This window comes from Sceloporus occidentalis, unplaced genomic scaffold (assembly GCF_023333645.1).
Source record: "Sceloporus occidentalis isolate IW3139 unplaced genomic scaffold, rSceOcc1.0.p SCAF_4, whole genome shotgun sequence".
NCBI lineage: Eukaryota > Metazoa > Chordata > Lepidosauria > Squamata > Phrynosomatidae > Sceloporus > Sceloporus occidentalis.
In genome coordinates this window covers 99,646,710-99,660,821 of record NW_028316984.1, presented here as the reverse complement: position 1 = coordinate 99,660,821, position 14,112 = coordinate 99,646,710, and the positions used below count along the sequence as shown (strand labels likewise).

The 14,112-nt window shown below is 40.5% G+C and overlaps 1 protein-coding gene across 1 annotated transcript; it reads left to right on the top strand.

Annotated features, from left to right (window-relative positions):
• Positions 1-2,590: 2,590 nt before the first annotated feature.
• LOC149314411 (ferritin light chain-like) lies at positions 2,591-8,429 on the top strand. The gene is made up of 3 exons (XM_089523099.1): positions 2,591-2,770; positions 5,685-5,831; positions 7,923-8,429. Exons 1-3 carry the CDS (start codon positions 2,591-2,593, stop codon positions 8,427-8,429), a joined length of 834 nt encoding a protein of 277 aa, XP_089379225.1.
• The last annotated feature ends 5,683 nt before the right edge of the window (positions 8,430-14,112 follow it).

Below are 14,112 nucleotides of genomic sequence, written 5' to 3'. Positions count from 1 at the left end.
TAACCAAATATTCACTATGTATATGTAAATACATTTAGGCTGTGTGTGTGTGATGTTGTAATTTGAAGGTATAATTTTAATTTTGCTAGTTGTTTATGTCACAACTATTGGCATTACATTCAGTGGTATATGGGAATTCCAATTTACAAGTAACATTAGTGAAAAAAAGCATTATTAAGGATTCTGTATAGTAATGGGAGGTGACACTATGAGTTGCTGCTCTGGGTGACGCCAACCCTAGTGACACCACTGTGTTGTAAACTGCTTAAAAAGTGCTCAGCACTATAAAGCGGTATAGAAATGTAAGTGCTATTACAATTGCTATTGTTATTGCTATTTTTACTAATAAATACTATTCCACAGTACCCAAAACAGAACTAGAAACACATCTTCACATGAGCTTTGATGTTTGTTTTGAGTAGCTCTCCTTATTTGCCCAGCACAAATGCAATAGTTTGGTTGGGACAATTTTTGTCCCAGATGTTTTTTGTCTCAAAATTTCCTGTACGTGGTAGGTTGCAGAAACTTGAGGACTTTCATAACAGTTTATCAGTTGGCAATGCAAATGTTTACCTTGTATGTCTACTTTGAAAATTCTGCAGCAGAATGTGATTGTGATAGATAAAAATATCTGATCTGTCTGGAAGATGTTAATCAGCCTGTCATCCTAAGTGTACAACCTTAAAAAGTTCTGTTATGAACTATAGTATCCCTTCCAAGTATATTTTAAGGATGTGTTAAATGCCTGTTCAAAACTCTATGCAATTTAAATATTAATGCAAAAATGCATACACTCTATTTACTTCCCTTACATTCAACATGTTCTGTTATCATGATAGTTAAGTAATAATTAGAGCATGTAATGCAATAAAGATTTACACAGCAATTATGATGACTAGATTGATAGGGAGTAGTACTTTGAAATGCATTAAGTTCAACCATGTAGAACTTCATGGACAGAAACTTACAAATCTGAAAACAACCTTCCAGTTCATTGGGTCCTGAACATGCCTATAGGCTCTTGCTTTAGTAATTATTTGAAAAATGATATTAATTATTACACATGGTAAAGTAAATAGGTTATCATAAAACATGGAATCTCAGCCTTTTCGTAATGCATTTCCATGTCTTCTTGTTGTTTTCTAAACTGTAGTACATATTACAGAACCAGAAATTTTAGCTTGTATTCTTTGCTCCTACAGAACATAACAGAACAGAGCATAATTATTCAAGACCACGGCATGTGTTAGGATTGTACTCTATTTATCCCCGTTTCAATACAGTTCAGTGAACAGACTCAATGCAGTTTGTAGCAGGTTGATGAGAGTGGAAATTAGCACCTATCTATTTGTTTTATGGGGAAGACTTCTTGTGTGTCTTCATTTCCAGTTCATGGTAACACTACCTTGGGGTTTTCTTGGCAAGATTTATTCATAGGAGGTTTATTCAGAGATTTTCCTTTTTTGTTGAAAGTGCGCAATTTGCCCAAGGTCATCAGGCAAAGGTGTTTGTTTACTTGCCCTTTGCTTACTAGTACTCCCAACAAATGTGGCTACGTCTCTCAATTCTACCTGCAATCTGGTTTAAGTTGATCAACTAGTTTGCAATATTACATGGAGAATTGCAGTATTAGACTTCCTGGATTAGAAAGAAGAATTCTAAGGCGCGGGATAGACCGCCCCAAAAGAACAGCCTGCTGGTGGCCTAATTCCCTCTGGAGGGAAGCCACTGCCGCCAAACCACACGGCTTCCATCTGAAGGAAAAAGAACCTGAAAAAAACGGGTTCTTTTTGCACTGCATGGCAGATGTCATGAGTGTGCCAATGGTGCATTTGCAACATAAACAACGTGTGGCACCATGTGGATGCCGTGCAGCGTTTACATCACAATGGCAGCACCCATGTACACGGGACGCCTCCATTGTTACGTTGCCACACTGTGCTAGGGTTAGGAACTGTATGGTTGACGTGCGGTCCCTAACCCTAACATCAGCACCAGCACAGCACATTTGGATGGTCTGTACAGCACCTAAGCCTGAATTTTGAGTTTCAGCTTCAGAAAATCCCCTTTTCTTGCCAATTTATCACAACCTTTTGACATGCAGGCACCTCAAATGAACTTTTTACAAAATCGTGGTACAAAAAGCATAATACTGAAAACAAATCTCAATTGCAGGAAAGCATCTGAGGTTGATTTAAGAAGATAAAAAGAGGGATAGATGGGGAAGTGAAATTTCAGTTTCTTAGGAAAATGAAGATCCCAGCATGCTTTTACAAGCCCAAGGGGACTGCTGTCAAAGAACGTTAGTCTCTTGGGGCATGAAAAAGCTTTCTTTGGGAAAGTACTGACAGCAGGTGAGCTCCAGGTGCCCCGCCTCTACATCTTGTCAAGCCAGATATATAAAGAGAGCGGTGTGTAAAAACCAAGGGTGTGCTTTCTCTCTTGGTGAAGTTTTGGGTTATCTTTTTAAAACAAATAATCATCATCTGAGCTTGGCTTTCCAATCCCAAGGTGTCTGAGCTCTGGAACCAGCATCCACACAGAAGGAGAGGCCAAAGGTGAAAAGAGGAAGCAACAGGAGAAACTGGCCATGGCAGAGCCTAACCCAAAAAGGCTCAAGAGCGGCCTGCCCTTCTGCTCCATCCACCGGCAGCAGCAGGCCAGAGCTCTGGGCAAGCTGGTGAGACAGAACTTCCCACCTGTGGTGGAAGAAGGCCTATGTGGGATCACCAGTGCTCTGCTGGAGGCTTCCTATGTCTTCCAGATGCTGGTAAGGCTATGCAGTTATGGGGTACAGATAGCTCACTTTGCAAACATTTGCTTGGGAAGAGGCTCTGTACATCCTGCACTGCAGAAATAATCCAGTTTAACACCACTTTTAGTGTCATGGCTCAATGCTATGGAATTCTGGGATTTGTAGTTTGTTGTGGCATTGTAACAGAAAGACTGCAGAGTGCAGGCAAAGGAACACAAAGGGAAGAGAAGGTGCCTGTGAGAGCACACTAGTGGCTGCATCTGCACTGTAGCAGAGCTCTGGTGCCACAACAAACTACAGTTCCCAGAATTTCATAGCATTGAGCCATGGCAGTTAAAGTGGTGTCAAACTGGATTATTTCTGCAGTGTAGATGCGGCCTCAGTATATTTAGTTAAGTAACTGATTAAGAAAACTGACCATTTTTGTTACCATGCTGTGGGGCCACACTTATTTTATACTGCAAATACATTCTGCTTTATGAGTCCTGGGGACTTGGTCTGAATTTTTTTCTTTTGCCCAATATATATTGGGCAAGTCTTTTTTGCTATGTTGGACCATTATGAAGGAAGTTTTGGCAGAAATTATGACTGTGGAAATAGCATTTCATTTGTTGTTAAGGCTGATGCCACATAGCAGAATTAATGAAATTTGACACTACTTATCATGACACCCTCCTATGGACTCCTGGGATTTGTAGTTTGGTTTTGCACCAGAGCTTCCTGAAAAAGAAAACTAAATATCTCACAAAACTACAAATTCCAGGATTCCATAGCACTGAGCCATGGCAGTTAAAGCAGTGTCAAACGGCATTGAATCTGCAGTGCAGATGCTGCCTAAATAACTGTCCCATATTTACAGTCACTATTTGGTCACAGTTTTGCCACTTTTGCCACAATCATATCTCCACCCCATCCCCACCATTAAGTTATTTCATCTGTACTCCTTCTTCATGACAGGGTCTGTGTTCATGTCCACTGTGTATTACCCTAAGGATTGGTCACCCATTGTACTGACCTTAGTCCTGTGGAGGACCAGTTAGGTGCTGAATGGCTGTCAAGGCAAATTGGAGATGATGATGATGATGATGATGATTTTATATAGTGCTCTAAATTTGCAAGACACTTTACTGATATCATCAAAACAGCATATAACCTTCCAATGACGTACAATCGAAAAGTCATAAAATATAAACTATATAAAATTAAGCAAGTTATGCAGTTAAGACACAAACTGTAAAAACAACTAATACATATAATCAAATATAGAATTATAAAACAATATTAAAATATGGTTCCAAATGCTTTAGAGAACAAAAAAGTCTTTAATTCAGATTTTAAACTAGCAAGAGAAGAGACAGTCCGAAGATGTTTAGGGAGGCAGTTCCCAGAGTACAGTGCAGCAAGTGAAAAAGGACGAAGCCGAGCCAAGGAAGAAGAAACACGTGGCTGGGTAAGAATCCCCGAGCTCCTGGACCGCAAATCTCGAACAGGATGAAATAAAGACTGATAAGGGGGAGCTAGGTTGTGTAGAGCTTTAAACATTAAGAGAAGAAGCTTGTACCAAATCCTAAAAGGAATGGGTAGCCAGTGAAGAGATGCCAGAAATAGGGCGACATGATCAAGATCTTAGCAGCAGAATGTTGAATGGAAATCAGAGGACTTAGGTGGAACAATGGGAGCCCCGTCAAAAGAAGATTGCAGTAGTTAAGGAGAGGAGAGGGAGTAGACTGCAACAACAAAGACCAAAACAAGAAAGAAAGAAAAGAAAAAGAGCAGTGGGAGGTGATAACATCTTTTCAGCTGTTACCAGATTACATCTAACAAGAGAGGAGGGGAAACACTGCCTGATCAAAGATCAATATTAAAGTTCAAACTGGCAGTATTCTTAAAATGCAAAAACTTATTTTGCTACCAAAAATATAATGAAGAAAATAAATTAATACCAGTGATAAGTGCAATATTCTCTGTACGTGCAGAATGTAATTGGAGATTTGAATATGAATATTGATCTTTGTATGCTTAATGCTTTTTCTTTGTGTTTAATCATTTCTTCACACTTTGATGAAGGCTGAGACCCCACACAAATAACAGGCTACCTGCCAGTGGCATCAAGAGTTTTGGTGTCACCTGGTGCAGTAACTCATAGTGTTACCCCCCACATTGACCTCCTCCCATACTACACCATACAGAATCCTTAGTAATGTTTTTGTATGAATGCTACTCATTATTCATAATTCTGTATATTACTCAATGTAATGGTAATAGTTGTGACATAAAGCAAAATTAAAATTATACCTTTAAATTACAGTATAATATGCACAGCCAAAAGCATTTACATATACATATACCTAACTGCAGCTGGTTGAAGTGAAAATTTGGTGAAATGTGATGTTTTTAAAGGATTTTTTAAAAAATACATTTTTCAAAAAAAAAATTAAATTTAAAAACTGAGGTTTCCCCTTTCTCCTCCCACTAAGACTCACCCCACTTACCCCATCTCTTTAGCATTTTAAAGGTACACAGGTAAAGTTATACAGCTTGGGTGGGAGTACCTGGGTCTACCTTCCTACAGTAAAATGGACTGCGCCCCAGGATCAGGTGTTTTGCCCAAGGGAAATCTGGGAAGGTAGTCAGGGAATGACACCTGCCCCCAACTGAGCCTGCATCAGGTTGATCCCCATCTTGTGGTCTTTCAGGACTGTAAATCTCATTAACTCGGTCAATAAAGTGGCCCTTGTTTAACCAAATCACTTGTGCCTGGTCTCATTATTCCATGGTAGGCCATCAAGAGTAAGGATTCTATAAATTCTGTAATGTTCTCCTTTTTACTCCTGTTGAAATTGTATGGTAAGACAACATTTTGAGGTATGTGTGTTTTCTCAGTATTGTATTTTATATAGGAATATTGATGTTTTCTTTGCTCTGATAGGGTGAGACTTTTGACCAGACTGATATGGCTTTCCCAAATGTCTCAAAATTCTTCCTGGATCAAGCTAAGGAGGAAAGGGAAGCAGCAGAAGCTTTGATACAATACCAGCACCTCAGGGGAGGTTCATACTGCACCAAAGTTATTCAGGTATGTGGCAAGGACTCATCATCACATTAAATTATATTTCATAACATTCTAACCATGTAATTCCCTTTCAAGAGCCAGAGTGTTGGACTATTCTTAAATGTTGTTCTTTGCTATATTGTAATGCTTCATCAATAAGGCATACAGTATATAGCATATTTACTCAAAAGTCAGTTTATCTACATTCAATAGATCTTAATGTAGAGTATGTGTGTTCAAGACTGCTGCCTCATCTTATATTTTACTCTCAAGAGGCAAAGAAATGAATGCCCACTTCTAGTGAGGGATAGTACTGTAATGATTTGCTTTTTACCTAGTATGCTGACAATATTTCATTATGATTCAGTTTGCCATTGCCTTACCTTCAGGCATAGAGCATGCAATTTGCCCAAGGGGTCACCCACTGGATTTCATGGCCAAGCAAGGATTAAACCCTGGTCTCCAGGGTCATGGTCCAACATTCAAATCAGTACACCACACTGTCATGTGTGTGTATGTGTGTGTGCTTTCACCCTGCCTGAGGTACAATTTGTACTAACAAAAAAAATCTATTCTGGTGAAATTAATTTTATGCTCTTTCACAGTTCTTTTAAAATTTAGCAAAGCTCCCTTTGTTATTTAATTAATTTAATCTCTGTTGCAATGGCCCACCTCTAGGTGAGATTCATTACCTAGATGAGGAATATCATGCCATGCATTTGTATCCCATCTTTCCTCCAAGGAACTCAAGGCAAAGTGCACAGGATTGTTCCACATTTTTAAAAAATATTTTATTTTTTGAGATCCACATGGATCTGTGTTGCATTCTTTTGACTTTATTCAACCATGCAATGAGTGGCTACAACCTAGTTTGGAATACGCTGCCCACGGAGCTCCGCTCATCTTCCACCCTGGCCCAATTTAGGAAGGACCTCAAAACCTTCCTATTCAATCAGGCATTCCCCGATTAAATATCCTGTGGGCCTCCCTCCTCTTCCGTGGCCATGAGGCTGGGCTAATGGGGATTTTTATTGTTATTTTAAGATTGCTGTATGTGTTTTTAACTTTGTATTTTGATGCACGTGTTGCATGCTGTAAGCCGCCCTGATCTTTTGGAAGGGCGGGATATAAATAAAAATTTTATTATTTATTATTATTATTATTAGTTTAGGAGCTCCTTGTTCGAATGGCAATATACTGCAAGGAGTATGTCTTTGGCACCAGTTCATCAAAAATCTTGCTAACATACAACATAAAACAAGGATGGTAAACAGATATTGTTGGCCTGCAACTAACACCTTTCAGATGTTGTGCCCACAACTCACCCTTTGACTATGCTGGCTAAAGCCAATATCTGAAGGGTCATATGTTCCCCCACCCCAGAAAAAATTGAACAATAGCCTTGTCCACATATATTTCTTTGTTATATTTTTATTTCATAGTTCTCACCATAATTTTAACTTTATGAAATTACTTAGGCTGAAAGGTAATGGGTATGTGCTGACCATTAGCTCCCACTGTCCCTTATTCTTAACCATGCTAGAAGAGGTTGCTGGGACTTGGAGGCCAAAGCATCTTCAGGGCCAGAGATTCCCACAGTGACATCCACACCTACAGTCTCACCTGGTGGGGGCAAGTGGGGTTTCATGAATTATAGGGATGGGGCCAAAATGGCACTCCCCCCCTTGCTGTGATGGTGCATAGAATGACAGCATGGCAGCAAGGTGGGGGCACACTCAGCCCTCTCAGCAGCCCCCTCCACCTTCTAAGTCTTACATGGCCATTACAACATGGAATCCGGAAGGCAGCTGCCCATTCCCTCTGGGGTGTACTACCCCACCAAGTGACACCCCCCTTGGTGTGGTTTGCACCACTGCACCCCACTAATGATGCCACTGGGTCCCTGAACCTTCCTTGAATGAAAATCATTGCTGAGCAAAATCTGGATTTCCCATACTTAAAACTGCCACACCATAGTTTTGTAAGAAGTTGGTTAGAAGACAAAGGCAAGATGTTTGCAATACAAGCACTTGAAGATGTGATGAAACCAACTTTAGTAGTTATTATTTGCAACCTTATTATTTGCAAGTTTTGTTCTGTCCTTTGTAATTCCAGAAACCACCCAATATGTTAATAAATGGTGTTGCACCAGCCCTGGAAGTAGCCTTATTACAGTGGAAGACACTGGCAGGCTATTTTGAAGAGCTTTATGCTCTGAGTATCAAGTATGTGGATCCTCAGACTGCAAGTACAATCAAGAAGGAATTTCTCAGACCCAAGATCATGAGGATCAAACTCATGGGAGATCTACTTACCAATGCACATAGGCTCAGGAGTACCCAGGATGGAACAGGTGACCTTGAGAACTATCTTATAGACCGTTTGCAAAAAGAACTCAAGATTGGGCCTGATTCTGAGGCTTGCTGCAGTTTTTGTGTGTCACTTCATAAATGTGCAGGAACCGCAAAGGAACTACAACTGCTACAAGAGGAATTCCCATGGCAGAGGAATAACATAAGACTGAAACGCACAGGTGTATACTACTTCCCCTCTCAGCCTCTGTGGAAAGGCTTACGGGAAGCAGACCGAAGGCAAGACCATAGATGGTATTACACTGGGTGAGATTATGAAGCCCCTCCTTGCTGAGTAGTGATATGATATGTATACATTGCTAAATTGCTCTACTATGGAAAATACTGTAGTTCATGTGAAATCAGAATCCCCACAAACAGGTCAACTGTACAATTGCCATGTCATAATTGTTCATTATTTGCTTGCTTGCACCATGTTTTAAAGGGTATTTTCAAAACTGACTTGTTTCACATCCATAAACTCTTTCCCTGTTACTCTGTTAACTGATCAGAGAACAAAGACTCATGCCCTGCTTCTGTACTCCCAGTCTGCAGCACAGACTTGAGTTTCTTGTCTGTGCTACAGAGTGGGGATTTATACCTTTGTAATTTTTTAAAAAAATAATCCATATGATGTACCTCCTGTTCCAATCAATTTCTCATCAATTTCATTCCCACTACCTTTTAAACCGGATCGTGAATCGTTTTGAACCAGTTCAAACGACCCTGGTTCCCACTTAATCCAAATCGCTAAAGCAATTCCAAGAGGGGGGCCATGTGCTGGACCCATTTAACCCACACCTTTTTAATGCTGATTTTTCTGCTTCTTTTTCGATAAATCAAATCTCTGCAAGTGTGAACCACATGCGGATCGAAATTGATTCAAATTTCCCCTTTGACCGACTGAAACCGAATAATTTTGAATCAATTCATTTGTGAATGGGAACCAAAAATGAATTATTTTGGAGGGAAAAATGTGATTGGGGCAAATGTAGTGGGGAAAAATGTGATTGGGACAAATGTAGTGGGAACCATGGGAACCAATCAATCCATCGATTCAGATCGCACACTGATTTATCTGTAAGTGGGGATGGGGCCTAAGATTAGGCATGACTTTTTAATCCAAAGGTAGGAAGAGGGTTTTTTCCCCCTGTCCTGGGAGTTTCCAATACAGGCAGGAGTAAATTCTCACATCTATATCTATGGTTTCAGTTCCTCCTGTTCTTCTGAGCAGTCTTACTGATGGCATGTAGTGGTGTGACCTTTGCCAAGCAGATTTTTGCTAGAAAAAATTTTTTTTTTGGGGGGGGGGGTTGCTACTAAGCATAACGACAGCACAATTTTTACTTTGTACTTAGAGATATCTATATGGTGACCTTTTAACAGCATTAATATGCCTGCTATGCCAATAATGATACCAAAAAATGTAAATCCGAAATAAAGATTTCTTTTGTGCTTTTTCGCAAGGAATTGTCATTATTTAACATCAGTTGGAGAATGTGTATGTGGGAATAAGTTGTTTTGTAAATGAAATAAGCACATCCATATCAGAAACAACAATTACCCATGTTAGCATCAACACTGAATCAGTGATCAGTAGGAGCAAGTTAAAATCCATATTACTGATGTCCCTAAGTGCATTCCTTCACTTATGTGAGGTCATATTATTCATTCCTATGGGGAAAATAACATTCAACACTGGAATGCTGTCAACATGAAGGACAGTATTCCCTCCTTTCCCATTACAAGTACCTATCAATATGGATTTTAAAGAATTATCTCTGCACAAACAAGCATCCTTCTGATAAGGATGCTGTCCTGTGCACACTTAGCTGAAAATAAGCCTCACTCAACTCAATGGGGCTTACCTCTGAGTAGACATGTATAGCTCTGCACTGTAAATGTGCTTAATAGTGGCTTGGTCATAGATGTCCATAATCAGGACTACTTTGTATAAATTTATTTTCTTCTATAGCTCACTTTGCCTCTGCTTTTACATATTAGCTTATGAATTTGTTCACTAAAGTTCTATTCTCAACAACACCACATTTAGATTTTTCTAGGCTAGACTTTCCCAATCTGATGTCCACTTTCTCTCACCAAAATATCATGCAACACATCTGGAGGACTATAGATGGGTTAGTCACCCTTTGTAGTGGGCTGCGGTGGTCAGATCATTATTCTGCCTATCAAGTCAAGTCTCGCCTTCGATCTTGTACAAAGAGAAAGGCAGGATATAAATAAAATAAGTCAAGATGGACCCTGAAAGTGGGAAATGGATTGTGCTAGCAAACACTCAGAACCCACTCAAAACATTTTCCTTCCTGAAATGGAAAACAAGATGACACCACCTCCCCAGATGTTTGGGCTGGCAGTTGAATTTTCAGCAATGGTGAGGAGGAAATGTCCAGCCAAAGGTAAGAGAATTCAATGACATAGGCATGTTACTCTGGAAAATCAGTATCCAAGGGGATCTTGTAGCATCTTTGAGACTAACTGAAAGAAGTTAGTATCATATTACAGATCTGTTAAATTTTAATAAATAAATAAGAAGCTGGTCTCATGAGCTTTCTTAGACTTGAGTCTGCCACAGACCAAGTTGCCAGTCTTGCCCACACATGTATTTAGGAAATGTCATCACAAGACCTAATGATATTACTTACAATATGAGAGAGTCACTTGCTCATCCTCCAATGTGATCCATGTCGTCCTCTATCAGAAATGCCCTTCAGCCACTCTACATTGAGCAAATAGACCAGTCTCTGCTCCAGATGATAAATTGACATAAGGAATGGTAGTACTGTACACAAAAACTGGCTGCAGAACACTTCAGTCTCCCTGGACATTCCACCTCGGTCGGACCTCAGAACACTGGTCCTTGAACAAAAAACAAACAATAGAAAGGAAGACTGGGAGGAGAAATAGCAGAAATATATTCACAAACTCCAATCCATCAGTAGTGGATTGAACAGAAACAATGGTTTCCTGTGACACTACACATATGATAACACTAGCTAATCCCCCAGCCTCATGAGGGCTCCCTTGGCTAGTTCATCAGTTCACTGGGGACACTACATTCACCATTCCCACCACCATTCATATATTTATCTGCTCACCTTGGCTTTAGGCAACATCCTGATGTGTCCCCCAGTGACCATTGTTAAAACTGAACTTCTCACCTCATTTCCATAACCACAAGTTTTGCATTTCTATTGCTATTCTCACACAGCCTGCTCCTGGATCATCCACTTCATGCATCTGAGGAAGTAGACTCAAGGCTATGAAAGTGCATGCTACCAGCCTCTTTCTACCACTGACTGGCTGTGCACACTGGCAGAAAAGGGCACCCTGGGGGTGGAGTCGGGGTGTGGCATTCATATGAACCATGACCCAGCTCCACCCCCAGGGCAGCATGACACCATGCGCTGCCTGCACTACACAGCATGCAGCATCACGGCGCTCCTCTACCACTGCATCTGTATGATGTAGCACTGAAGGAGTGCCATAAAGCCACAGCACCATAACTATTGCACCTTGCAAAGGCCAGATTGGGGCTGCGGCATGTGGTTGCCATGGCCCCAGTTTGGCTGTAAAAGGTGTGGTCTGCACAGCCCCTGAGTCTCAAAGGTGCTACAAGATCCTTTTCCAAATGAAGTAAGTTAGTGTAGGGAGCCCAGGATCAGGTCAGCTTCACAGCTTCAACAGAGCTTCACAGCTACATAGCTTCAACAGAAGAGATCAGTCCAGGAAACCAGAAGCAACAGTCATCGCCTCACCCCTGACCCCACTCCCATCAGCCTCTCTGCCTAATGCTAGGGCTGATCCTGCAAGCATCCAACACAAGGTGAGAAGATCTAGCAGATGCAAATTGACATGAATAGGATCATCTGTCCATTTACTGCTAGTAATTGTAACAGTTAAGGTAATGACTTGGTTTAGCCAGCAGCATTTCACAGGTAGTTACTTAAGGAAAACAGATCATTTGTGGTGTGCCAATTGGTCTTCTGTGTTCTAGACCAGGACTCTGTAATTCAAACTATTGTACAGTTAAGATGGTACTCAAATGCAAATCATGAAATAACAGAATGTGTGTCTAGGCATAATTTGGACTAATAGAAAAAGTGATTTATTTGAGGGTAGATAAAAAGTGTAGAAACTGTAGCTACACCTGGATAACCTGGAACAAAATAAAGACTTAAACCTATCTTAGTTCTCCCGTCCAGTTTCTGAACTGCTATTCTGTATGCTCTGAAGGCACCGGATCCTGTCTGATGTTGGAAACAAAGCAAGGTCAATCGTGGTTAGTACTTGGGCTATCTCAATGAATACCTATATTCAGGCTATGGCCCGGTACAGATAGGCCTTTTGTGATGCCCTTGTCATATGCTAGGATTACCTGCGGGCAGAGCATCCACACACTCCGCAACCCTTGCACATGACGAGGATGTAACAATGGCGGTGCCCTGTATACATGGGTTCCGCCATTGTTATGTAAGCACCATGCAGCATCTGCATGGCACTACGCTGCGCTTACGTACCAAGTGCTCCAGTGGCGCACTCATTACACTGCCACTGTGGGGTAAAAAGAACCCACTTTTTGTGGGTTATTTTTCCTTCGCAGGGAAGCCGCGCAGTGAGGTGGCTGCGACTTCCCTGCAGAGGAAAAACAGGCGTCAGCAGGCCTCCTTTTTCAAAGGAAGGAACTGGCAAAACCACTTCTGAGTACTCCTTGACTAAGAAAACCCCATGAAATTCACGGGGTCATCATAAATTTACTGGCAAGGTTCATAAACACACATTTTTATATTTTTTGACACATGAATTTACTTTGACCAGGACTATCATGAAAAGAAATCAATTGCATCAGTGTTTGCTGCAGAAAGTAGTTTAACATGGCATGAGTTCCAAATTGGGGGTGGCCCACACAGATATATGTTGCTTGATGAATATATGGGAAAAGGTTGCATAAAAGACTAGCATGCAGTACATTCCTAGATGGTCTCCTCTCTCTTTCTTCTTAGGGCCCATTCCCCCTAGGGGAATAATCTGCATCCATTTCAGGGTCTGCCATGCTATATTCCCCAATTCCAAAACTAGTATCCACCGAGGTCAAACAGTGGGGTTTTATGGCTGAGTGGGGATTTTAACCCTGTTCTCCTCGAGTCCTAGTCCAGTGCTGAAACCACTACCCATGCTGGGAACAAACACGTCAGCCTGAAAGAAGACTAAAACATCAGTGGAAAGTTCACAGCATCTCCTTCAACATCTTAACCTTCTTGCCTGTAGCATTACTTCTCCAAGCAGAATTCAGTTTGTATTAAGTCTGAGATTATAAAGCATTGGAGTGACTTCATTAGAATGGTTGCTGTAGACATGCTATATTTCCTCTCAAAAGCAGCTGTAATATATAAATATAAATGTGGGTGGAGTGTGGGAGGTTCGATACCAGACCATCCTGGGACATATCACTTTCAGCCTTGGGACACCAAAAGGTAGAAGCTGTACAGAATCAGAAGTACATTAAGCCTAGCTAGTTTTCAGTTTCTTAACCTAATATTTTAAAATAGCATTTTAAGTAGGAAAAAGAAACCTATATAATGAGAGTATACTCACATCCTATTTAACACATGATTATGATACTTGAGAGTAAACATTACTAGGAGGAATGTATATTTCATTTGACGTACTGCACAAAATACATTTGATGCCACAAAAAATGTTTTCACATATTTATTCCTTTCAAATGAAATTAAATCCATTTTAAAACAGATATATTGAAAGTTGCCAAATTTTAATGCATAGTTAAGTATTATTTTATAGTTGCTCATAATACCTTCTGAGGTTCAATTATTGTTTATGAATCCATCTTTTAATATTATTCCCATTCCACAATGTGCCACAATGACATTAAAAACCTTGGCATATACATGTCTCAAAAATGTAAGTAATACATG